This window comes from Anabrus simplex, chromosome 2 (assembly GCF_040414725.1).
Source record: "Anabrus simplex isolate iqAnaSimp1 chromosome 2, ASM4041472v1, whole genome shotgun sequence".
NCBI classification, from domain to species: domain Eukaryota; kingdom Metazoa; phylum Arthropoda; class Insecta; order Orthoptera; family Tettigoniidae; genus Anabrus; species Anabrus simplex.
This window is the reverse complement of record NC_090266.1, coordinates 291116218-291141625: the sequence shown is the minus strand read 5'-3', so window position 1 is coordinate 291141625 and position 25408 is coordinate 291116218. Positions and strand designations below refer to the sequence as shown.

Here is a 25408-nt window from a genome sequence, read left to right as displayed (position 1 = left end):
TTATTTCTCACAACCGATTCTTCCTTAATGTAATGTAAATTATTCTTTTCTAAAGTCACCTCCGTAGTATGGGATTAGCCCTTGCATCAGTGGCCTAGAGCCAAATTAGGTTTTGAAACAAATACATTAGGAGTGCAGATCGCCTCCTCTCAAATTGCTATTTTAGAGGTCATGTAATTAACCTCTTTCATTTAATAGACCTCAGTAGGTTGGGTATGTTACCCCTGTGTCTATGTCCTGAGAGGACAACTTGAAGGTGGAGTTTGGTGTGGCCTTTGAGAGGCTTAAAGTTTGAGAGCGTGTGGCTCTTTCTTGAAAATTGAGTGTTGTATGCCTCGAGGAGGATTTTCTGTGTAATTTGGAGCAAGTGCTCCTGAACATGAATGGGGTTTTCTGCCCCTCTGGTAAAACTTATTTTGGAGTAAAGTTGGGCTAATTGCCCTAGAAGTGTGAATTCGGGGCTCGAAGCCCAAATACTGAAAATACTGTAATTGCACCTTTTGTTGCCTTGCTACTCTGTACCTGCCGTACTTGTTATTTCTTAATTTTGAAAAGAAAATATAACCTTGTTAAATTTTACATTAACTTTGATTCCGTAGTTTGAGACCCGTTCAAGCCCGCACCTTCTTTCACCTCTACCTACCGCAAAAACATGGTAACAAGTGGTAGCAGAGCGTGGTTGAATGGGTCTCAATTTAGCCCCTTTTGACGGCTAAACATTGTTGTGTTCCGAACTCTAACAATTTTCTCAGTTGCTGGAATTTTCTGATTTTTTTTTTCAAAATTGTTCTGGCATCATGCCTGGCCCTCGCGATGTTCTCCATCTTAACTATTTGCGGAAGGAGGAGTTAATCTATGAATTAACTATCAGAAATGTGCAATCTGGAGGCACGGTTGCGGTAGACACAAACAAGCTTAGAGAGTCCCTTGATTTGCCCATTTCCATCCCCACTTTGGGAGAGAAAGAAATTGACGACTCTCTTTCCACGATCACCGAGAATACTACTGGGCTAGCATCGGTAGTTAGTTTTTTTGATGAAAATGATCCTTCTCCTAATCAAATTAAGCGTTTGCAAGCCAGGCTATATCATTTTTCAAATAGAGTTAACGATCTGTTGTCTCTGAAATTGAATGACGTTCAGAGGAAGGAAGCTAGTATGTTGCTTGAAAATATTTCTGAATTATCCAGTAAGGTTACCCAATTGTTAACGGGGGAAGTTCCTCCCAAAATCGATCAACCAACCCCGATGAATGCAGGTAGCGAGGAAGAGCCTCCTAAGGGAGAAGTCAATAGGATAACCGTTGCTGCTCAAACTATCTCTGCCCCATTGGACAACGAGTCTGAACGCCGTAACTCATTGAATAATGTACGTTCTGAATTAACTTCTTTGCCACTTAAACCTTTACCGACTATGTCACCTGGGTTCAGCAGTTTGCCTCATCCATTGGCAATGTTGCTCAGAGGTATCTCGAAGTTTTCTGTCAACACCACCAGTGAAGTTATTTCCTTCTTAAGGTTTTTAGTTGAATTTCAGGATCATGCCCTTGTTTTGTCTCTTTCTCCGTGTCAAATTTTGCAAATCATCTATCCTTATGCAATTGGTATTCTCTCTGACAAAATAGTAAGAGCCATAGCCGAACAGTCATCTATTGAAGATTTTCATGCACACTTACTTGCAAATTTTATTCCCGCCCGCGCGAGGTCATCTCTGATTCAGAAGTACTATTATCGAGTACAGAGATTGGATGAAAATCTGGCTGATTTCATACAAGACATTAAGTTTTATACTAGGGTGTTCGCTCTTCATTTTCCTGAAGATCAGATTGTACAGGCTATTGTAGAAGGAATTTCACCACCCTATAGGTCATATTTGTGTTTCGCGGCGTGCCCGCAAACTTTCTCTGAACTTGAAGCGTTGGCCGTCTCAGCGGAAGGAGTGAGATACGCCGATTCCTTGCCTTCTTTTAGTAATACTCGGCCTCCACCTCGCCGATCAGTCACACCTCGTAAATGTTATGCTTGCGGGTCGCCTGACCATCTTCGCAATAAGTGTCCACTGATCAAGTCTAGTAGGGCAAATAATGGAGCTGGTTCATCACAAGGCTGTTTTAAATGTGGGGCTTTCTCACATATTGCCAAGAATTGCCCAAACTCAAATAGCACCCCCTCCTGCTCAACTTCTGGTGCAAATTCCACCAATGCCAATAATAAAATGTGACTAGCGGCTTCGGCTGAGTCGACTAATTCTGCTTCCCAAGGCTCAGCCCCTGGCAAAAAGGTCGTAAATTCAGGGAACGTTCAATTTGCAAATCCATCTTTTGAATGCCCCAAAGAGTGTCTTAGGATTGCGGCGGATACCCCCGCACCTGTTCCTTTTCTTAAGATTGAGTTATATAACGAGCCTATAACCGCTCTATTAGATTCAGGCAGTGTTTGTTCAATTATTTCGGACCAATGGTATTCAAAATTGAAGTCTGTTTGTAAATTACCTGACTATGGCTCATCTACTGTTCAATATGTTTCGGCTAATTCATCTCCATTAGAAATTCTAGGTTCTGTACAGGTCAAAATTCGTATTTTTAAATTTACATGGAAAACCAAACTGTTTGTGGCTAAGCACTTGTCTTGCCCCATCATACTGGGAGCGGACTTCATTTCTCACACTGGTCTTGTGCTCGATCTTCAGAGTAAGTCGTGCACATTCAAATTTGCGTCCAATTGTAAAATTCCCTTGTTAAAGTGTAATTCTGTATCATGTTCATCTATTTCGCCTACCCAGGATGAGATGTTGTTAGACCTTAGACATCTACCTGAGGAGCAGGCTGATAGTATTCGTAAGTTGTGTCAGTCATTTCCAGAGGTGTTCTCTGATACTCTTGGTGTTACTGACCTTATTGAATACAAAATTGAGGTCACGGATTCGATTCCTGTCCGTTTTCCACCTTATAGGCTATCTCCACCAAAAATGAAGGCTCTGAAAGAAATCATCGATCAGATGTTGAAGGATGGTATTATTAGACCCTCTAAGTCGGCGTATTCTTCGCCTATTTTTCTAGTCCCGAAACCCCAAGGTGGCTTCAGGCCTGTCATTGATTATAGGGCTCTCAATCGGAAGGTGGTGTTACAATCTGTGCCCCTTCCTGACCTTCATTCTTGTTTTTCATGGTTTCGTAAGTCCAAGTTCTTTACTATCTTGGACTTGAATCAGGCCTATAATCAAATTCCCCTAGCGGAAGAGTCGAAACATCTTACAGCGTTTGCCACGGACTGGAATTTATACGAATACAACCGCGTGCCTTTCGGGCTCCCCAAGGGAACAGCTGTACTCACTAGGCTGCTAGATAGGGTCTTCTCCGACATCAAATTTGAGTACTTGTATCACTACTTGGATGATGTCGTCGTATTTTCGGAGACCTTTGAAGAACATCTAGATCATCTGCGAGAAGTTCTCAATTGCCTTCGTAAGGCTGGGTTAACTGTCAAGTTGTCCAAGGTTGCCTTTGCTAAGCCCTCTATGTCATTCCTAGGGCATATTGTGTCACCTGATGGTGTTGCCGTCGATCATTCTAGAACACAGGCCATCCGTGATTTTAAACCTCCCAAGGACATTAAAGGTATCGCCAGGTTCATCGGCATGGTGAATTTCTTCAGGAAGTTCATTCCTAACTTCGCTAATAGAGCGGCGCCCTTGAACCTTCTTCGTAGGAAAGGCATCAAATTCGAGTGGGGACCTTCTCAACAAGCCGCTTTTGAAGATCTTAAATTAGCTCTCTGTAATGCCCCTGTCCTTGCTATGCCTGATTTCTCAAAGAAATTCATCGTCCAAACCGACGCGTCGTCGTCAGCAGTAGCTGCAGTCCTTCTTCAAGAGACTGAACTAGGGAGGCGACCCATCGCCTATGCATCTAGGACCTTGTCGGCTCAAGAAGCCAAGTATTCCATCTATGAGCTCGAAGGTTTGGCAGTCTTATTTGCCTTAGAAAAGTTCCTTCTCTATCTGGAACATGTCAAATTCGACCTGGAGACAGATAATCAAGCCTTAAGCTGGGTCTTAGGTAGGCCGCGTCGTACTGGTCGTATAGCCCGTTGGGCCATCCGTATTTCTGCCTTCCAATTCGATGTCAGGCATATCCGAGGTACCGAAAATGTTGTTGCTGATGGACTCAGCCGTATGTTTTCCAACGACATCGAGACCCATGAACCGGTCGACAGTTCATCACCTCCCGAGTCCATACTATCTGATGTTAATGCCATCTTAACTGATGCTCCCATGCTCTTTAGGGATATCGAGAAATACCAACGTGAAGATCCGACGCTGGCTCCGATAATGGAAACCCTTTCTTCTGGGGATCATGTCGTCCCTTATGTTCTGAGGAATGGTGTTTTATGTTGCCCATCCAGGCATGATAAGATGTTGAAGGTTGTCGTTCCAGCGGTTCTTGTACCTATGATCTTCAAGTATTATCACGAAACCCCATTAGGAGGGAATCTAGGCATCTTTAAAACTCGTGAGAAGATTCGTGAAATGTTCATCTGGAAGGGTATGGACGGTGAAATCCGTGAACTAGTAAAAGCTTGTAAATCTTGTTTGCTTAGTAAACCAACTATGTCCACCAAGGTAGGCCTTTTGTCTTCGCATCAAGCGTCGCGCCCCATGGAACGCCTGTATATTGATTATGTAGGACCCTTCCCCCAGTCAAAGGGAAATGCCAACAAGTTCATCTTTGTATGCGTAGATGGTTTTACAAGATTTTCCTGGTTATTTCCGACTAAGCTGGCTACCGCTCAGTCCACTATTACTTGCTTAAATTCTATTTTTGCTTCTTTTGGTCCGTGCCAATTCATTGTGTCTGATAATGCTAAGGCGTTTACATCAAACCTTTTTCGTAAATTCTGTTTTGACTTGTCCATCTCTCATGTGACGACTTCGGCTTATTACCCTCAACCATCTCTGGCTGAACGGGTTAATCGTAATCTCAGGTCCGCGCTTATTGCCTATCATCATGAAGATCATTCTAGGTGGGACACGTCCCTGCATTGGGTAGCTTTTGCTTTGAATTCGGCGGTTCATGAATCTCACAAGTTTACTCCAGCTTCTTTGATGTTCAAGTTCGTTCCCAATACGCCGCTCTCTAACCTCTGGTCTCTGAGTGACATTCTACCTGAGACAATAGATCCGGATAATATCAAAGATCTTTGGAAGAAGGCTAAAGCCAATCTTAAAGTATCTCATGAAAAGGTTAGGGAAAGATATGATCGTGGACGGAGACCCACCAATTTGAAGGTAGGCGACCAAGTGATGGTCAAGAATTTTGTTCCCGCGGGCAAGCTTGCCCCCAGATTTCATGGGCCGTGCATAATTCTCGATTTCCTTACACCGGTTACGTTGTTATTAAGCAACCCAGCCACCGAGAGGATATTTAGGGTTCACCTGTCGCAGGTAAAACCAGTGTAAATTTTGTGTCAACTTGCTTTATATAATTTGAAAGGATTATGAAGGTTATATTTTTTTGAGTTTTCACTTTTAAGGCATTCTGCCCCTTCTATAATATTTTGTTTTATATGTAATCATTTTTGTAAACCTCCCCCGATTAGTTAAACTGCCATTCTGTCCTTACCACGGCCATTACCACGCTCCAGTCTCCTGCTCCACTACACACAGTGGCTCGCATCTGAAATGAAATGCTGCACGCTGCTGGCCCCTCAACCTCTCCACAATGAATGTACCCTACTATTATTCTGGTCCAACAAAAATTCTGCCGCCTAACTTTAATGTTTCAGTGCCCCCGCAGCCGCGCGGCAATGCGCCGCGTCTGGGATAGAGGAAGGGCCCCCTCGACCCCAGCGAGGACGATATGTGCACGGCGAGCCGGAGCTCTCCTCCCGGCCAGGGATGATGTGCGGCGCACGACCTGCTACTGGCCCGCAGCCTGTATATGTTCACCGCGGGCGCGGCGTGCTTCTACACCTCTGCTCCCCTCATAGTGCGGGCGAGCGGTATCTCAGGGTACTTGAGGGGCCGGGCGGCCTCCTCTGAACGCAAGCAGTGGCGGCTGGTCTGGCCGTTAAAATCATCAACGTTTGAAGTACATATCCAGCTATATGGACATTCCAGTTCAACTTTACTACCTTTTCTTGGGAATTCAACAGCAATATTTGGTGGACTTTGAAAATTTTCCTCAACTTTAAAAACTAAAGTTTTCCTTCTGAATTCAACTTCTACAAACATACAGACTTTACTTCACCAGTAACTACAAAAATTTTGAAACTGAATCAAACCAAATTAAGAAACTTTTATAAATACTTCTGCAATTAATTTCCATATCAACATCAAAACTTGGACCTGGTTTTCAAACAAATTTCATGTGTCACCCCTGGAGGAACTTTTGTGGGGGGAGGTCTGTACCGGGCGGTACACCTCCACGCCGCTAATTTAAAATGTGCGCCAGTTGAAACTCCTCTGCTGGAGGAAGTCTGAACTTTATTGACGGTATTAATTTTCAAGTTTCTCAGAAGATGTCACTACGTGGAAAGTTTGGAGTTTTTGAACTGTGCCACTTTTGATGTATTTTTGTTTTACCGGTGGTAAGAAGTGTGAACTTTCTCTTCTAGAGGACACTACTGAAAAACTACAATGGTGCACCCTAGTGCGATGTGAAAGAACTGTTTTTTGGAGAAATTTTTATTTCAAAAGTTTGTTTCTTGTTAAATTTCTTTCTGTTATTGTTTAAGTTGGCTGTATACCCCTCTCTTTCCCCTTGTTTTGTATTTAGCCAATCCCGAATTTCTTTAATTAATTTCTGACCAATCTGATGTATCTTCCCCCAACTTGAATATGCTGCTTATCCCTAACCAATAAAGTGATTGTGGGCGGGTGTTTTCTTCCCTGAAACGCCTCGAACTTTCCGCGAGAGTATATAAACTGCTGATTTTAGGGTCTCGGTGCCACTTCTGTTCCATCTTTCAGTGTGTAAAGTACATAGCAGGGGGCGGGAAGCGCCTCTTTCTTCGGCAGCAGTCAACAACAAGGTAATGGCCGATTTCTTTCTTTGCTAGCTCAGCAGTTTAACTCTCGGGGCGGGTCCGAAGTTTTTCCATAATGTAACCTTCCTTAAAATGTAAAGACCCTTGGTATCTATTTTATCTTTAAACTGCATTTCGAGATAGAGAGTGCTTAACCCTCTCGAGCTCCCACTCATATTGCTTTGAGGTGAACTTATTTCTCACAACCGATTCTTCCTTAATGTAATGTAAATTATTCTTTTCTAAAGTCACCTCCGTAGTATGGGATTAGCCCTTGCATCAGTGGCCTAGAGCCAAATTAGGTTTTGAAACAAATACATTAGGAGTGCAGATCGCCTCCTCTCAAATTGCTATTTTAGAGGTCATGTAATTAACCTCTTTCATTTAATAGACCTCAGTAGGTTGGGTATGTTACCCCTGTGTCTATGTCCTGAGAGGACAACTTGAAGGTGGAGTTTGGTGTGGCCTTTGAGAGGCTTAAAGTTTGAGAGCGTGTGGCTCTTTCTTGAAAATTGAGTGTTGTATGCCTCGAGGAGGATTTTCTGTGTAATTTGGAGCAAGTGCTCCTGAACATGAATGGGGTTTTCTGCCCCTCTGGTAAAACTTATTTTGGAGTAAAGTTGGGCTAATTGCCCTAGAAGTGTGAATTCGGGGCTCGAAGCCCAAATATTGAAAATACTGTAATTGCACCTTTTGTTGCCTTGCTACTCTGTACCTGCCGTACTTGTTATTTCTTAATTTTGAAAAGAAAATATAACCTTGTTAAATTTTACATTAACTTTGATTCCGTAGTTTGAGACCCGTTCAAGCCCGCACCTTCTTTCACCTCTACCTACCGCAAAAACACGGTAACAATATGGATAAAATCCTTCAGGAGATCCGGCGTGGTGTCATATTGGGTGCCTAGAAGGCACTGAACCCGCGGCCGGACTGCATTCTTAGTCATTACCCGCCCAGGAGCCGTTTCCAGCGCGGTCCGCACATTTGACGATGGTCCGGATTATTATTATTATTATTATTATTATTATTATTATTATTATGTGTTGCTGGAATGGATGATGACAGGAAAACCGGAGTATCCGGAGAAAAACCTGTCCTGCCCCTCCATTTTGTCCAGCACGAATGTCACATGGAGTGAACGGGATTTGAACCACGGAACCCAGCTGTGAGAGGCTGGCGCGCTGCCGAGGATCCTTATAAGTACATTAAGAACAGTAAAATCAATTGGTCTCACCTCCTTCTACACCCCACCGCCGTTAAGTTTATTTACCGGCACCCCCCCCCCAAAAAAAAATTAAAAGAAGGCTTGTTTCTTATGTTTAAAGAAGATTTCAAACACCAATGTTCACGTCTATTACCTTCAGTTTTGAGATATAAGTATCCCCATAAAAATAATTTACTTTTTTCACTTCATTTCACACTACTCCCCCCCCCCCCCCCCCAAGTGAATTTTCCCGCAAAAAAAATACTTGTTTCTTTAATAGTAAAGGATCTTCTAAATACCAATTATCACGACTCTAACTTCTCCAGTTTTTGATTTATGTGTCCTCATGAAAGGAATTCAACTCCTTTACACTCCCGCCCTCCAAGATGGTTTCCCGCCCAAAACGCGTTTTTCTTTGTTTTTAAAGGAGATCCAAATACGAATTTTCACGTCTGTAACGACTTTAGTTTTTATTAGATGTATGTATTCTCATACAATTAAGCCAATTAATTTTTCAATTCTTTCACCCCCCCCCCCCCCACCGCTTCATTGGATTTTAAGATAATACGTGTTTTTTTACTTTTAAAGCAGATTGAAAATATCAAATTTCACGTCTGTAACATCTTCATTTTTGAGATATCAGTAGCCTAATTAAAAGAATTCAACACCATTTTCAGTCACTTTTACCCCCTCCCCCTCCACCCAAGTGGTATTTCCGAAAGCTAAAAATACACGTTTCTTTATGTTTAATAGAGATAAAAAATACCATTTTTCACTTCTGTAACATGTTAAGTTTTTTGAGATAAACTGTAAAAATTCTCATTTTAAAATTTCACCCCTTTTGAGTTCCCCTTAAGTGGAGTTTCCAAACACAAATCACCTATGTTTCTTTAGATTTACAGGAGATTACAAACACCCACTTTTTACGTCTGTAACATTTTACGTTTCCAAGATATTCTGTAGATATAGTCTTTCAAAATTCACCCAATTTGTCACTCCTGTTTAACCGCCATTAATTGGATTGTCCAAAACTAAAAAATACGTGTTTCTTTATTTTTAAAGGAGATCCCATATACAAATTTTCAGTTCTGTAATATCTTTCGTTTCTGAGATATTTGTATCCTCATTAAAGGCATTCAACCCATTTTTCACCTTTTTACACCCCTCTTATTGGGATTTACAGGAAACAAAAAATACGTTTTCCTTTATTTTTAGAGGAGATTCTGTAAATTTTAAAGTTTTAAGATGTATACACACTCATTTTAAAAAATTTACCCTCCCCCCTTTTTACCCCCCAATATTTGGATTTTCTAAAAACGAAAAAATACGTGTGTTTATTTATTTTTAAAGGAGATTCTAAATACCAATTTTCACATATATAACCTTTAAAAATTTTGAGATAGATACACTCATTTTAAAATATTACTCCCTTTTCACCCCCCCCCCCCCAAATTGGATTTTCCAGAAACAAAAAAATATGTGTTTCTTTACTTTTAACAGAGATCCCAAACACCAATTTTCAGGTCTGTAATATCTACAGTTTCTGATATATAAGTAGCCTCATTAAAGGCATTCAACCACTTTTTAGCCCCTTTTCACTCCTATTGCGATTTTCCGAAAACAAAAAAATACGTGTTCCTTTATTTTTAATGAAGGTTCTAAATACCAATTTTTACATCTGCAAACTTTAAAAGTTTGGAGATATAGATTCACTCATTTTAAAAACTCTTCCCCTTTTCACCCTCCCATTAATTGGATTTTCCAAAAACAAAAAATTGCGTGTTTCTTTATTTTTAAAAGAGATCAAAAGTACCAATTTTCAGGTCTGTAATATCTTCAGTTTCTGAGATATAGGTACCGGTATCCTGATTAAAAGCATTCAACCCATTTTTCCCCATATTCACCCTTTTTCACCCCTCCTATTGGGATTTTCTGAAAACAAAAAAATAGGTGTTTCCTTATTTTTAAAGAAGATTCTAAATACCAATTTTTACATCTGTAAACTTTTAAAGTTTTGAGATATAGAGCAACTCATTTTAAAATTTCACCCCCGTTTTCACCCCCTTAGCGAAGGAATATCCAAAAATCCTCTCTTAGCGAGCACCTACGTCTTAATATTAATATATCCCCAAAATTTCATCTCTTTATGTCCAGTAGTTTTGGCTCGGCGTTGATGAATCAGTCAGTCAGTCAGTCAGTCAGTCAGGACAAGTTATTTTATATATATAGATTTACAAAATTCTACTCATAATATCTTCTGTACTTACACACATAATCAACTCATATACAGTATGTGGAATCACTTCAAAAAATACTACACAACTGCTCTAAGATTTAAATTTATATTGCTTTTTTAACTCATTTTCGTACCTAATATGCATAACGACCTGCTGTGTCTTAACCAGAGCCTCGTTTGCCACTGCTTTTTCAGAGTTCCTGAAGGGCCTTCACAGCAACCGTAACGGTTCCAGGGCCCTCAAAGTCCCCACTGTACTTCACGCCTACAGGCAGTCCCCTACTTCAGCTGTCCAATTTCCATAGACAAAAGGATGGAATTAATTTATTCACAAAAATTCTTTGTTTGCAATAACCTACACAGGTCAAGTACCCTCTAACATTTCTTTTCCCTTTTTCTGTTTATTCTTTTCTTGAATATCTGTACAGATTTTGGAAAAGGATCAAACACTTTCCCAGGTGAACTGCTCCAATCCGTCACGCCCTTCCCAATTAATGAAAATTTACCCCAATTGATTCTGCTAAAATCCCATCTAATTTTATACTTGTGGTCAGCCCTGGCGATATAATAATTTTCCAACTGAAGTCTCTCACGGATTTCCCTCCATGCTTCCTCTCCTGTATAGGCTCTATATAATCCTATAAGTCTAGTTTTCTCCCTTCTCTCCCTTCCCACACAAGTTTCTCTAACATTTCTGATGCACTACTTTTTCTCCTGAAATCCCCTGTTACAAATCTTGCTGCTTTCCTCTGCACAGCTTCTATTTCTTTTATTAAGTATTCCTGATGAGGATCCCAAACACTGTTTGCATATTCCAATAATGGACAAACCATACTTATGTAACTTTTCTCTTTTAATTCTTTGTTGCATCCTTTACGTAGCCTCATTATCACACATAATGATCTGTATGCTTTCCCAACAATGTCATCAACATGACCCTTCCAGTGCAAATTACTTTCAAATCTCACACCTAAGTATTTGCACTTGCCATCTTTTGGGACAATTACCTCATCCAAAGTATATTTAAATTCAGTTCATGTTTGTAAATGTTGTGACAATTAATTTGCCTCCATTAATCTTCATATTATTCTCTTCAACACATTGCTGGATACTGTCAAAGTCCCTTTGTAATTCTGTACAATCCTCTACGTTATTTATTTCCCTATGAACAATTATGTCATTTGCATACAATCTTATTTATGATGTTATATTGTTCCCTAAATCATTTGCATATATTAAGAAAAGTAATGGACCGATTATATTACCCTGTGCAATTCCCTTCCAAACTTTCTCTTCCTGTGATACATGATTTCCTACTTTGATATTTTGAACCCTGGAATTTAGAAATGTTTTTATCCAATGTATAACCCTTATGTCCAATCCTATTCCCTCCAGTTTCTTTAATAATATTCTATGTTCCACTCAATCAAATGCTTTGGAAAGGTATATGGCTACGCAATCCAACTGGCCTTCTGAATCCAACTGATCTGATATGACCTGCTGAAATCCCAGCAGTTGTGCCTCACAACAAAATTTCTTCCTAAATCCATACTGGCTCCTCATGAACCATTTTTTATCTTCACATACCCCTCTAATATACTTGCTATTAAACTCTCCAGTAATTTACAAACTATACTGGTCAGGCTGACTGGTCTGTAGTTCTCAGGTTTCCTCTTATTACCCTTTCCATTATAAATTTGTTTTATTATAGATTCCTTCCATTCCTTTGGTATTACACTATTTTTCATGACATAGTCAAAGATAAATTTTAAATAAGGCACTAGATACCATCTCATTGTCTTTAATACCTCCCCAGTAATTTGATCACTCCTTGCTGCTTTTCCTTGCTGAAACAGATGGATTTCTCTGAAAATATCCTCATTTGTGAATGAGAAGCTTCTTGTTTCCTCATGTGTGTCTCCTTCTCTATCTTCTATTTTGGTTTCCAACTCCTGACAATCTTCTACTGAATCTATGAATTCCCTACTTAGTAGATTTGCTTTCTCATTATCTGTTAAAAAGTGTTTACCCCCTTCACCCACCATTGTGGAAATTTGGACTCCTTTTCCCTTTTGTTTGCTAATATATGAATACAGCTTTTTACCATTTCCCTTAATGGTCATTACCCTCATGACGTGTGCCATTCATGTAATTCTCTTTTGCTTTCTTTTTCACTCTGCTAAGTTCCCATATTAACTATTTTCTAATTTCTCTATTCTCCCTATGTAATAAACAGGGTCTGAGGTCATTTTATCCTTCTTAACAGGTACAAATCACTTCTCTCCTTCCCAAATGATTCCTTTAAAGTTTGCCCGAAGTGTATCCACATTACTTCCTTCACTTATCCAACAACGGAATTGTCATTTAAGTTAAGTCCCGAATTCTTCAACTTTCGTTTTTCTGTACAATTTCTTATTTTGTGTGACCCTCTTATTAAGCCTTTTTGGCGAAAGTCCTACATCCATTATTACAGTCTTATCGTCACCTATCCCATCAATTACCTTGGTATTATCAACAATTTCTCACGGTTTAACCAAGAATACATCTAGTAAGTTATTGAGATGAGTTGGTGCTTGTACTACTTCTGTAAATCCATCCTCCCAGATTAACTTATTTGCAGTTTCTGTTCATGGGCTTCACTTGCAGCTCCATTCCATTCAACTTCAGGCAAGTTTAGATCTCCCCCAATTATTACCATATCATTATTATTGTTTTTTTTAAGTATAATCTGTTAGTTTCTCAGATATTCCCGTGTCTCTTTCCTCTATTCCTAGCCTATATGTTCTTGTAATTCCCACCGGCTCCATATTATCACAAACTAATTTTATCCCTAATTTTTCATCTCATTCATTGGTAAACCATTCATGTGAGCAATAAGTTTCCTTCACCAGAATAAACACCCTCCCCTCCCATTTTAAATGCTTGGTCTCCGTGGTAGACTGTATACCCTTCTGGAAATACTTCTCTATTATCCACCCCTTCTCTCAAACATGAGTCCAGTCCTATCACCACATCAGTCTCATAAGATTCCATCATTGTACCAAAATTTTAATTGCTTATTTACTACACTAAGTTCCCTATGGGAATCAAAATCTGTATCATCTGATGGCCAGGCAAGCATACATTTTTGAAAATGAGACAAAGTCTCTCATAGTGCTTTGGCACTGCTGGTGGCTCCAAGTAGCCTACACAGTGACCTCCACGGTATGCACTAGACATGCATCTTGGTAGGTATGCTATTTACCAACTGATGAGCCCAACTTAGCACACTGGGACGATACGGCAACCAGGAATGAGTTAGCTGGAAAATTTCTAATGTCCAATAATGGACCAAGTATATTGGTATTATAAATTTACTCATTCGGGACAAATATTTCAGGTTCTGTATTGGAATCAACATCTGTATCATATGTATTATGTTTCGAGCTGTCAGTGGAGAGATGGCGTGGAATGACATTAGTGGTCGAATAAGCTTGAGAGGAGCTTTTAAAAGTAGGCAAGATCATAATATGAAGACGAATTTGGAATTCAAGAGGACAATGGTGCTGAGAGCTAGACGCGTGTAAGTGTGCTCCGCATTTCACCCGCCTAAATCGCAAGGCAACCAGCAAGTCGTAATCGCGAGCGAGTGTAATTTGATAGTTGATAGTTTGTCTGCTCTCACCGGCAGTGCTACCAACCCCAGCAATGTTCTGACTGTGCTTCAAAGAGACTTCTGAACATTTTGAAATTCTATCTGTGCTGATCTCTCTGTTTTGGAAGATAATGTTGCTGATATTGAGAAACGACTGGAAATTCAGGAGGCTCGGAGTGACGAAGCGGAGCAGTACAGTAGGCATAATTGTCTCCTTCTGCATGGAGTGAGCGAGACGCGTAATGAGGACATCTATGGGAAGGTTACTGGAACTTTCCGTGATAAACTGAAAGTTGAACTGTCCATGGACTGCATTGATCGCTGTCATTGACTGGGACGCCAACGTAGATCGACTGCGGACGTAGTGCCTGAGGGGAATCGGCCTGTCATAATAAAATTCCTCCGTTACCACCAGCGGGATCAAGTTTGACGCGCTAAGCGACAGCTGAAAGACTCCAAACTACTTATAACTGAATCCCTCGCTAGGCTGAGAAAGGATGTTTTGAACACGGGACACTTTGGACTGCGCAACACATACAGTCAAGGTGGAAGGATAATCATTCACGTATCCGGCAAGAAATTCCAAGTGAACTCACTCGTGGAATTACAATCATTAATCAGGCAGTATGGTGAAAGCAACATATGAACAATGTGCAATCTATGTAGTTTATTTATTTTTAATTTAGTGTGTACTTGTGAATGTGTGTGTTTGTGTGAATCAGCTGGTCACTGTATGTATGAGGAAATTAAGGTAAGCCGCATGTTTTACATTCCTTTGGTGTGCTTGAGTTGAGAAGTGCTATTGAAAGCCCGCCTCCTTGCTCCCTCCCTCACCCCTCAGCACTCCTCTGTAGGACAGACCCCCCTCCCCTCACTCTCCCTTCACTACCCGTTCACCGGAACATACGTCTGGAAGGACATGGCTTGCCTCTGACCGTTCCTCAGCACTTTCTCCTTCCTATTCTACCCATACCATTTTAGAGAAGGAACTGATGTCATTTAATCGCGCCCTGTTGTATGCGCATGTCAACAACCAATCCATCATTGCTCACCTCGATAAACTGAAGACTATATTTGAAGACAGTCCAATTCATATCGCTGCTGTACGCGAGAGTTGGCTCCGTAGTTCGATACCCTCAAGCATGGTTGACATATCGGGCTATGATATTCACAGGCATGATCGAACGAATAGACGAGGTGGTGGGGTTGCGCTATATTGTAAATCAACGCTCAAGAGTAGAGTTGTTCACACGTCTACTCCTGCTGTAAAAACGGCCCCTGAATATATGTTTGTAGAGGTGCTTGTCAGTTCTGTGAAAGTACTTATAGGTGTAGTATATAGGCCTCCTGACACAGTGTGAGACTTCCGTGACTTAGAAGACAGCTTACTGAGACTGCTACCATCATACAAGCACGTGATACTTTAAGAAGACTTTAACACAAATTTATTAACCCAGAACGACGCCGCCTTACGACTACAAAATATTTTTTAATCCTGTGACATGACTATATTGCCCCTTAAACCCACCCACCACGTCCATACTTCCACTATTTCCGCTGATACATTCATAGACCTAGTAATAACAAATAACCCCCAAAAAATCCTTCACTATGGTCAGTATCTGTTCCTGACATATCTAAACATGACCTCATATACGTAGCATACTCTCTTCGTGTGCCTAAGTACCGACCGAAATCTGTAACATTTAGAGACTTTCAAAGGATGAATTTAATACAACTGAGATAAGATGCACAACTCTGCCCCTGGCATGACATAATGATGAAGAGTGACTTTGACAAGAAAGTAGAAATATTTAATTCCTATTTACATGAATTGTACAACAAACACGCCCCAAAGCGCAATGTGAGAGTAACACGTCTACCCTGCCCTTGGCTGACTACCGATGTTAAGACTATGATGAAAGAACAAGACGCACTACACCGATGCTATAAGCAGACTCAACTATCTGACGTACATGAGCAGTACCGTGTTCTTCAAAACCGAATTAAGCTTGTAATTCGTAATAAGAAATTGAATTACCATATTTCCAGCATTTAAACAAAAACATTAACACTGGTTCCACATGGCGACAACTTCGGTCACTGGGTATTGGCGACCCACTTGCGAAGTATACTGATCCCGAGGTGTCCCTTGATGAATTAAATACATATTTCTCCATGGAACGCCTCACTCCTGACACGACGACAGTACAAAACACCATTGAAAATATATTAAGGCAACAATCCCCAGTCCGTTCTTTATTTGAATTTGATACCGTTTCAGAGCATGAAGAAAGAATTAAATCTCACGCAACAGGAGCTGATGAAATTCCCATTTCATTCGTGATTTACATAATCGACATAATATTGCCCATTATTACGCGTTTACTTAATACCTGCCTTACTTCAGGCAATATCCCAATTAAATGGAAAGATACAGTCATTGTGCGTGTCCAAAAAAACTCTCCTGCAGGCAATACATCTGACTACTGGCCTGTCTGCATCCTCACAGCACTTTCTAAGGCTCTGGAGAATATAATGCATAAACAGAGAGTTAAATACTTGGAAAAAAATCTGTACTTGATCCCTTACAGTCTGGTTTCAAGAAAGGACACAGTACTGCAACAACACTAATCAAAATCACGGATGACATTAGACGGGCAATGGACGAATGAAAACTGACTATACTTATCCTTCTAGAATTCAGCAGTGCGTTTGACACTGTAAATATAGACATATTGATAGCTAAGTTACAAAAACTCCACATGGCTCATTCTGCTATTCAGCTCTTGGGCTCATACCTCAAAAATAGATGACAGCGAGTTGTATCAAACATGAAGACTACAGAATGGAGGACTAAGCTATCTGGCATTGCCCAAGGGTCCATTCTTGGACCTCTTTTATTCTTAATCTATATTAATGACATTTCTTCTAATATGCATGAGTGCAACTATCGTCTTTATGCTGACGATCTTCAGATATACTCACACTTTAAAGTCCCCGACATTGACAAAGCAATTCACCATATGAACTCAACTTTAAATTCAATTAGCTCGTATGCTAAAGAGAACTGCCTATTAATTAACCCAAAGAAAACGCAAGCAATAATAATAGGACAATCTAGGATTTTAAATACGCTAAACATCACACAACAGCCTAATCTCATGCTCTGTGGTGAAGCTATACCTTTTCAGAAGTGTGTAAAAAACTTAGGCGTTGTCATGAATGACGTATTAAACTGGAATGACCATATAACAAGTGTCTGCAGAAAGGTATATGCATCTCTTCACCCCCTAAAAATGAAACAATCCATTCTTCCACACAGCATGAAAATAAAACTTATTCAAACTCTCATTTTTCCAATAATTTATTACTGTGTTGTCGTATTAACCGATGCAACTGCAGAACAAACTATGAAACTTTAAAGGGCAATGAACTCTTGCATACGATTTATATATTCTTTGAACTTTAGGACACACATTTCCCCTTATGAGAAGCTATCCTGGCTGAAAATCGATCAACTAAGAAATGTACATACTGCGACACTAATTTTTCGACTTCTGGGTTTCTGCAAGGATGATTTTCGACAGTGATTTCAACCTGTTTTGTTATTGTTACTAAACAATATTTTGTAAACTATGAGGTCCACAACCTCACCAAGTGCTACTATTGTTCATTTCCATCTGCATCATTTGTTTTTTCATTCCTTTGTTTTCTTAGGTTAACACAGTTTTTAGTTTCAATTATTATTTTAAATTGACACCTTTTCGCTGAATTTTGTCGCAGTGAGTTGTTTTTTGCTCCGCATATTGATGTAAATATTGTATATTTGTGCTCATTTTGTTTCCGTCTAGGCTCTCTTTTGTTTGTTTTTTCATTTGCTCCTTCATTATGTTTTTTAGCATTTTTTCAACTTATATTATGTAAATTATTTCAAACTCCCCTCATTTTTCACTGAAGATACCTCAAACGAGCCGAAACATGTTTGAATTTGTTTACTCCGTCTAATGACGGAATATTTATTGTATTGAATTAGGAGGATACTCTCATTTTTCACCTTTGTAAAGTTCTGAACGAATCTACACCTGAATATCTATCCTCACAGTTTAACTTCCTCTCACATATCCATGGACATAATACCAGATCGACTTCTACCCTTATGATATCGGTTAATCACTCAACTGTATACAGCCGCTATTTCCTAGTGTCTGGAGCAAGGCTGTGGAACACACTCCATGTTAATATACGTAATAGCACTTCAGTAGTCTCACTTAAACGGTCTTGTTGAGATTTCCTCTTAAATACATGATCAGCTGGTATGAATGTTAGTGTGTATGAGTGCAGGTATGATTTAGAGCTATTATTAGGTGATATAGACAGGCTAGATAACATTAATCATTAAAAATAACAATTATAATCTGTTATAATATTACTCCATTAATTTAGGTAGTTCCTAGAGACTGTTAATGTTATTTTTCCAAGTTATGTGACTATGTACTGTATGTTGTGGTTAAGTGTAAGAGAGGGCCGTGAGTCCTAACTTTGCCACATACGAAGGCATAAAATAAATAAATAAATAAACAAATATTCATTTATAGGACTGAGTAAGGAATTGGAATAAATTATTAAGGGGATTGTTCGATAAATTTCCGAGTTCTACGAAAATTAAAAAAAATTGGTAAGCAATTTATAGGGAATCTGCTATCTTGCCGACAACCCTAAATGCAGATCATTGATTGATTGATTGATTGATTGATTGATTAATTGATTGATTGCAGACTGAACACTGAAAGGGATAACAGTCTGTAATAAAGATGTATGTATATGTGTGTGTATTTATAATGTATTCTGCTTGTACATGCCAATGAAGTTCTAAAAGATATTAATTTTGTCCTATGAAACTGTTATGTTAAGTGAAAAGTGATACTACATGAAAGTTTGTTTTTTTCAGCCTTATGTGTCACTCTATATTCATGGTTCTGATGCTTACAACAAGGGAGACTATAAGTCTGTCATCAATTACTTTGAAAACTCCTTGGAGGACTATTTGAAAGAAGACGAAGATTGCAGAGCTTATTGTGAAGGTCCATTTGATCAAGGCTGGTTCCCAGACTACACCTTATCAGTTGCAAGTGAGATTTAATGGATTATAATTTTCAGTAATGTTCTATTCTTATCAGATATAATGTTTTTTGTAGTCTGACATGGATTGGTGTGCTCATTAACCTCTGTAAGGTGAGAAGGATGTCAGTATCTACTGTGGATTTGCTGAAATTGTTTCCTAGTAGCTTTACATCTTTATCATTTCCTTATGCGTTTGGTGACAAGACTAGTGTTTACAATGCACTATGTCCTCTGGTATGGGCTAGAGCAATATTGTTACTTTCATTGATCTGTCTGTCTCACGAGGAACCCTCACGAGTATGAGGTCGTGAATGGCCAATGGTATCGAATGCGTTCAAATCCCCATCTATTGTCTGCGCAGTATTGGCCTTTAATGACAGGAGGAGATGGAACTGTAGGTATCAAAAAGTAAATAGAGTGTGAGGCTATGAGACGCAGATAAATGACACAGTCAACACGTACATCACAACAGTGCTATACTGCTTGTAGTATTGATATAAACCAGTGCAATGGCAAACATTCCCTTATGTCTACAGCAACAGTTGCGGACGTTGACATTCAGTCAGAAAGGAAGGCAGGACATTTCGCAGAGTGAGAAGGAAGTGGCAGATGATATATTAGCTTTATTGCAAGATGAGTCAGTGGAATGTGTAGTGTCGAATACTCTCGGCTGTGTGGACAGTGCACATGCGGATTGCACTGAGGACAATACGGGTGAAAGTAACATAAAAATAGATGTCCAGGCATGTAGTTCATCGTCCATGTTGGAGCCAGAACTCCCAGCTCCAGTGAAGTGTAGTAAAGAACAATCGTTATCCAGTAAGCGGGTACAAGACATAATTATGTACATGAATGACCATCCACATTGTAGTAAAAAAAAAATTTACTAACAGATTTCGAATGAGTCCGCAGTGATATGACCGTGTAGTGCAAAAGAAAACTATGGTACTTCAAGGGAGGACAAGACAAAACGGTTTTTAAAAAAAGTTGTTTGTGCGATTCAAGGACGCTCGAGGCCAATTACACGATGTGCATGGTAGTGGCCTACATTATGGGTACCAAATTGCACAAGACATAGGTTACAGTGACTTCAAGGGATGTAGTAGATGGTTGCACAACTTCAAACAGAAATACAGTTTTGGACAACTCAAAATAACAAGATTCCAAAGAAAGCGGCAACTTGACAATTCACAGCAAACTGCAGAATCAGCTCGAGCATTTGGTAGATGAGGTAAACCACCTTATCCCATCATTTAGTGCAGTATTTGTTTTCAACGACCAATCGTGATTTCTAAGAATCAAAGAATTATTTTTTAGCCACCTAATTGATACCTTTATTTGCCTTTGGCAATTTTACAAAATCATTAATTGTACATGTTTCGACTGCTATGCAGTTATCATCAGTTACATTCACATTTGCTTAGGTGTAAATAAGGTAAAAGTATGCACAATATATGTTCTTGTATTAGCCTTGATATCTTTTCATGGGAAACTTAAAATTTTTGTCTATTGGGGGAGGATGATGGCGGTGAGGGGGTGGGGAAGAATGCTTAAAAAATATTAATAACTTCTCCTTAGCTAAAATATTGTTTAAAAAATTTTCTTCTTCCAATAAGAAGATAAAAACGTCTTTTAAGTCTCTTTTTTAGCTTCTGCTCGGAAGCATATTTGAAATAACACTGATTAACTTTTTACCAACTAACTACTTGAGGTGTAATTAAATTATAATAAAAACTTATTCTTAACTAAAAACGTGTCATCTTACACTTGAGGAGTTAAAATCTTCTTTTTTAAGTCCCATTCATGTGTGTGCTTGAAAGCTTGTGGAGAAAGATGGTTAACTTGCTTTTTTATTGCCAAAGGTGGATTCTTAGGACGCTTTTGCAGCTCAATGTTGGGACGTGCTTAGATGTTATTTGTCCATAAACCAGATAATTGGGCAGCTTGTAACATGGTCTGCAACTGGTAGAAAATAGGTAAAAAATAATTTTAAAAGTTCTTTCTGAAAGTGTTGGCATTTAGAATTATTTCTTAGGAAAAAAGGGGGTGGTGTTTTGAAAAGTCCTAACTTATCCCTGTCCGTGGATATCCGTTTTTACTTCCCGCTGTCTTGTGTGTGAGTCTGTGCTAGTGTTCTCCATCCTCGATCTGGTATAGTAGCAATGTGTTGTAGCCTGCTTGCTAACATGGTTTGACGGGGAGAGGGGAGACAAGGCCGTGTCGTCACCTGTTGTTGTTTCTCGGGAGGTGCTAACTGTGACTTAGAGACGTTGTACTTGTTCGTGTTATTTGGTAAGCTTGTTTGCTTTCTTTCTAATAGTTTCATATATCCAAGTACTGTATATGTTCATATAGAGGGTTTCTTTGTTCGTTCGTATAATTTAAATTCCGATCCTTATTCGTAAACTTGTCAAGAAGAATGTGAATATTTTCTAAATTATTCATAAGTCTTCCCTTGTTTATTCTGTTAATAATTCCAAGGTCCTGTTTAATGTTGGTGAATTTGTGTTGTGATTTAATGAGGAATTACATACGAAAGGTACCCTGGCAGTTGGAGGTACCGAGAGAGTTCTAGCACGAACGACGAACGTTAGTGCCCTAACGCATGCATATACAATTATTTATGCCTACTGTTGGTCTGGATGGCACATTGGTTGGGAAGTTATTTATTGTGCTGCGAGCAGTTGGAGGTTGTCTGCCTCCAACGATTCTATTACGTTTCATGGACCTAGCAAGGGCATTAGGGAATGTTTATGTCACAGTAAGCAAGAGTGGGTAAAAGAGTTTACCAGAACTACAGCTATCATATGAACACTGCTTTTAGCCCATAGCTGGTGGAGATAACTTGCTGTTGCTTGACTCGTTGTCTGCCTACAAAAATTGTACTGTGTTAGAGAAAACCATCTCTCCTGCAACGTGTGTGACATTGTAATTCATACCACCTGGAATCACAGGACAAATTCAACTTCTGGATATCTGTTTTTTCATGCCTACAGAACGTACTATCACATCATCTGCTGCTACACCATAAAGAATAGTCAGTTTCACAATAAACTGCACAACGACTGGTTCGCATTCGGTTGCATGCAATCACTTTCCATCAGTTCACATCACCACATTGTATCAACATGATTATCTATGCATTCTGTAAGAGTGGATACCTAGCTGATCGTCCTGAATGATTCTTAACTCCCAAGGCACTCTAAAGGCGCTAAATTTTGTGATCACTGTGGTGCATCATATTTCTGCACCGCCTGGACACTCATTTGCTTCGCTCTCCTATGCACATGGTGCGTTACTAGCAGCTATTATTGTTTCCTGTCTCACTTGTTACTACAGCACTTTCAAATGCCGCATACTAGGCTTCGCACCTGCGACCTTGCACTCGTGAGGGTTCTTGCCAGTCTTATCCTTGGCTTTGATGATATGAAAGTGGCTAAGGTACTAGTAGTGCTAGTAATGCCATTCCTTATGCAGCTAGTTCCAGCTTTGAATGGTGTGAAATTGTTGCTCGTAAGATCGGTTGGTGCATGCATTTCAGTGGGCTTGGCAGACTGATATGTAATGGCAAATTCTGGCTCAGTGAGGAAAGCAACAGGAAACTACCTCATTCCTCATTTCCCTAGTACACCTCTTCAGTGATGCCTAGAAGATCTATGACTGGCTAATGGTGGAGCTGTTGAGGATACAACCAGCCTTTGGGCTGAGGACAGCACACATACTCATATCATTACCTTCTGTTTTTCATGATTAAGTATGTTGTGTAATTTGTTATACAAGGTAATTCATGTAAACCAGTGATTTTTAAAATAATATAACATTGTATACATTGCACCCTTTTCAGACAGGTTTTTGTTTGACAATGCAGGGTCTGTGGGAGTTTTGTTTGCCAAGGTAAATTTTTGTAAATTGTAAGTAACTTACATGATGTCATCGCACTGCAGGAGTTCAGTTTTTTAAATTTCTTTTTCTCTTTCACCATTGGAACACAACTAATTGCCTAGAATGCATCTGTCAACAATACACAAGTTATTTGTTGCATTAATAAGCAACAGTGCCCTAGTTATTTGCTCCATTTCGGTTGTTATTTTCGTCTATTCCTTCATGAAGATGGCCATACTCTTTGCCTCAATGTGTGTATTTAGTAAATTATTACTGGATCAGGTGTTTCACGGAGAATATTGTTTGCATGATCTTTCATTGAGCGAGACTGGCAAGCATTGCACATGTGCTTTGACAAATGTAGTAGATGATCATTTACCTCATCTACAGCATTCTCTTCAAAAATCCTTATTTTGATCACCTTAAGAGGTAGGGTATTTGTATTACTCTTTGACAAGAGTGGCAGTTAGGTAGAAAACAACACCATGCACGACGACAGTCAATTATGAGCTGCAAGAATCAAACTAAAAGAAAATAGCTTGTTACTGAACATGTTCACATTCACTAAATGCCATCTGGCATTTTTAAACATCACATAGTTCACAGATGAAGCCAGGTTCTATTTCTCTGGATTTGTGAATTCTGAAATTGCATGCATTTGAACTTCATTGTCAGCAATGTGGTGTTCACATTAAATCTTCACATCCACAGGGGTTGCATTTTCGTTTGTAGTTTCAGCTAACGAACTACTGAATCCGTTCTCGGATGTGATGAACACAGTCAAGTACATTTTCCAGGAATTTGTTGAGCAGCTAGAATGACATTGAACTAACTCAGGATCATTTTTATCAGCTACTTTGATGTCAGCTAAGTCTATGTATGGCTGTATGTTCAGGAAGGAGGTAATTTTCAACACTCCAGTGATGGTAAACAATTCTCCTAGAGGAATTTTACATTTAAAATGTAATTGCATTACCATAGTTGCTATCAGGTAGGAATGTGACAATTTTAAATATTACCTGTTTGTTTGAATCACCTGGCATACATACATACATACCGTACGCGCACCTTTTAGCGATACATGGACACCTTAGTGCTGAATAGGTCGACCTCGGGTATCTTCGAGATTCATATTGACAACCTTTGAAACACAAACTATGAATCGCTTATGCATTGCTGTGTGACATCTGGCGTACACTTTACGTACTAGTACTGTTGTTTACACAGCAAAGCCAAACTATAGAATTCATGCTGGGAACAAGATTTGCATCGAGAAATGTTATATAATGTTATATGAAGTGTGTATGACACAGTTGTTGCCTTAAGATAATAAAGGTTTAGAAAATTAATATCGATCAATCATATTATCGATTCAATTCAGATTTCATTTTCATTCAGTTGGCAGTATAACCGGAACCATGAGAGCTCCCTCCTTCCTCCACCCCCCGTACAAAGAAATAATGCTAAAAAGTGCGCGGACTATACATACATACATATATTATTATTATTATAGACCGTTATGCCTTTCAGCGCTCACTCTGCAAGCCTCTGTGAATTTGCTAAACGTCACCACAATCGTCTATTTGCAACTAGTGCTGTGGCCTCTTTTAGTTCTATACATCTTATCTTTAAATCATTTGAAACTGAATCTAACCATCGGCGTCTTCGTTTCCCTCTACATCTTTTACCCTCCATAACAGAGTCCATTATTCTCCTAGGTAATATCTCCTCCTCCATTCGCCTCACATGACCCCTATTACAAGTTATAAATCTCATTTTTTAACCGTATTGGAGTTCAGAGTATCAAATTATTATAATTAATGAACCACCTTTCCAATACATAAAATCCTTATATTTAGGATGAAACCATTTAATCACAAATTGGACATGTTTCACTCAACTTTGTGAGCATCATCAGCAATAGTTAACATAAATCATTGGTGGGTCAGGGCCCTGATCCTGGTGTATATCACAAAAGAATGTCTAATATACATTGATAAAAATATATAAATTTAACAATTTAAAAATAATCAATAAGATTATTTATGTCTATTAAAACAATTTTTTTAAAAAATCATTCAGATTGTTTAAAATGTAAAACGGAATGGATGGCTTAAATGTTAAAAATAGTATATGGTAATTAGATGTTTTTAAAAATCGTTGTCCAACATATCTACGCTCGATTATATTAAGACTGTTTATGATAAAATAAGTTTTTCAAATCAGGGTGAGTTCTTATTATAGACTATGTTGCTGTTTTTTAAGAATAAACATGATGAGAAACGCTAAAATCGCACATGATGG

At 39.2% G+C, this 25408-nt stretch overlaps 1 protein-coding gene across 2 annotated transcripts in view; it reads left to right on the top strand.

The window, feature by feature from the left end:
• Positions 1-25408, top strand: part of LOC136864067 (prolyl 3-hydroxylase 2) — a 540144-nt gene that overhangs the window by 89369 nt on the left and 425367 nt on the right. For both annotated transcript variants that reach the window (XM_067140608.2, XM_067140609.2), the window contains exon 3: positions 19050-19230. In XM_067140608.2, the coding sequence (XP_066996709.2) occupies positions 19050-19230 (181 nt within the window). The remainder of the gene's footprint in view (positions 1-19049; positions 19231-25408) is intronic.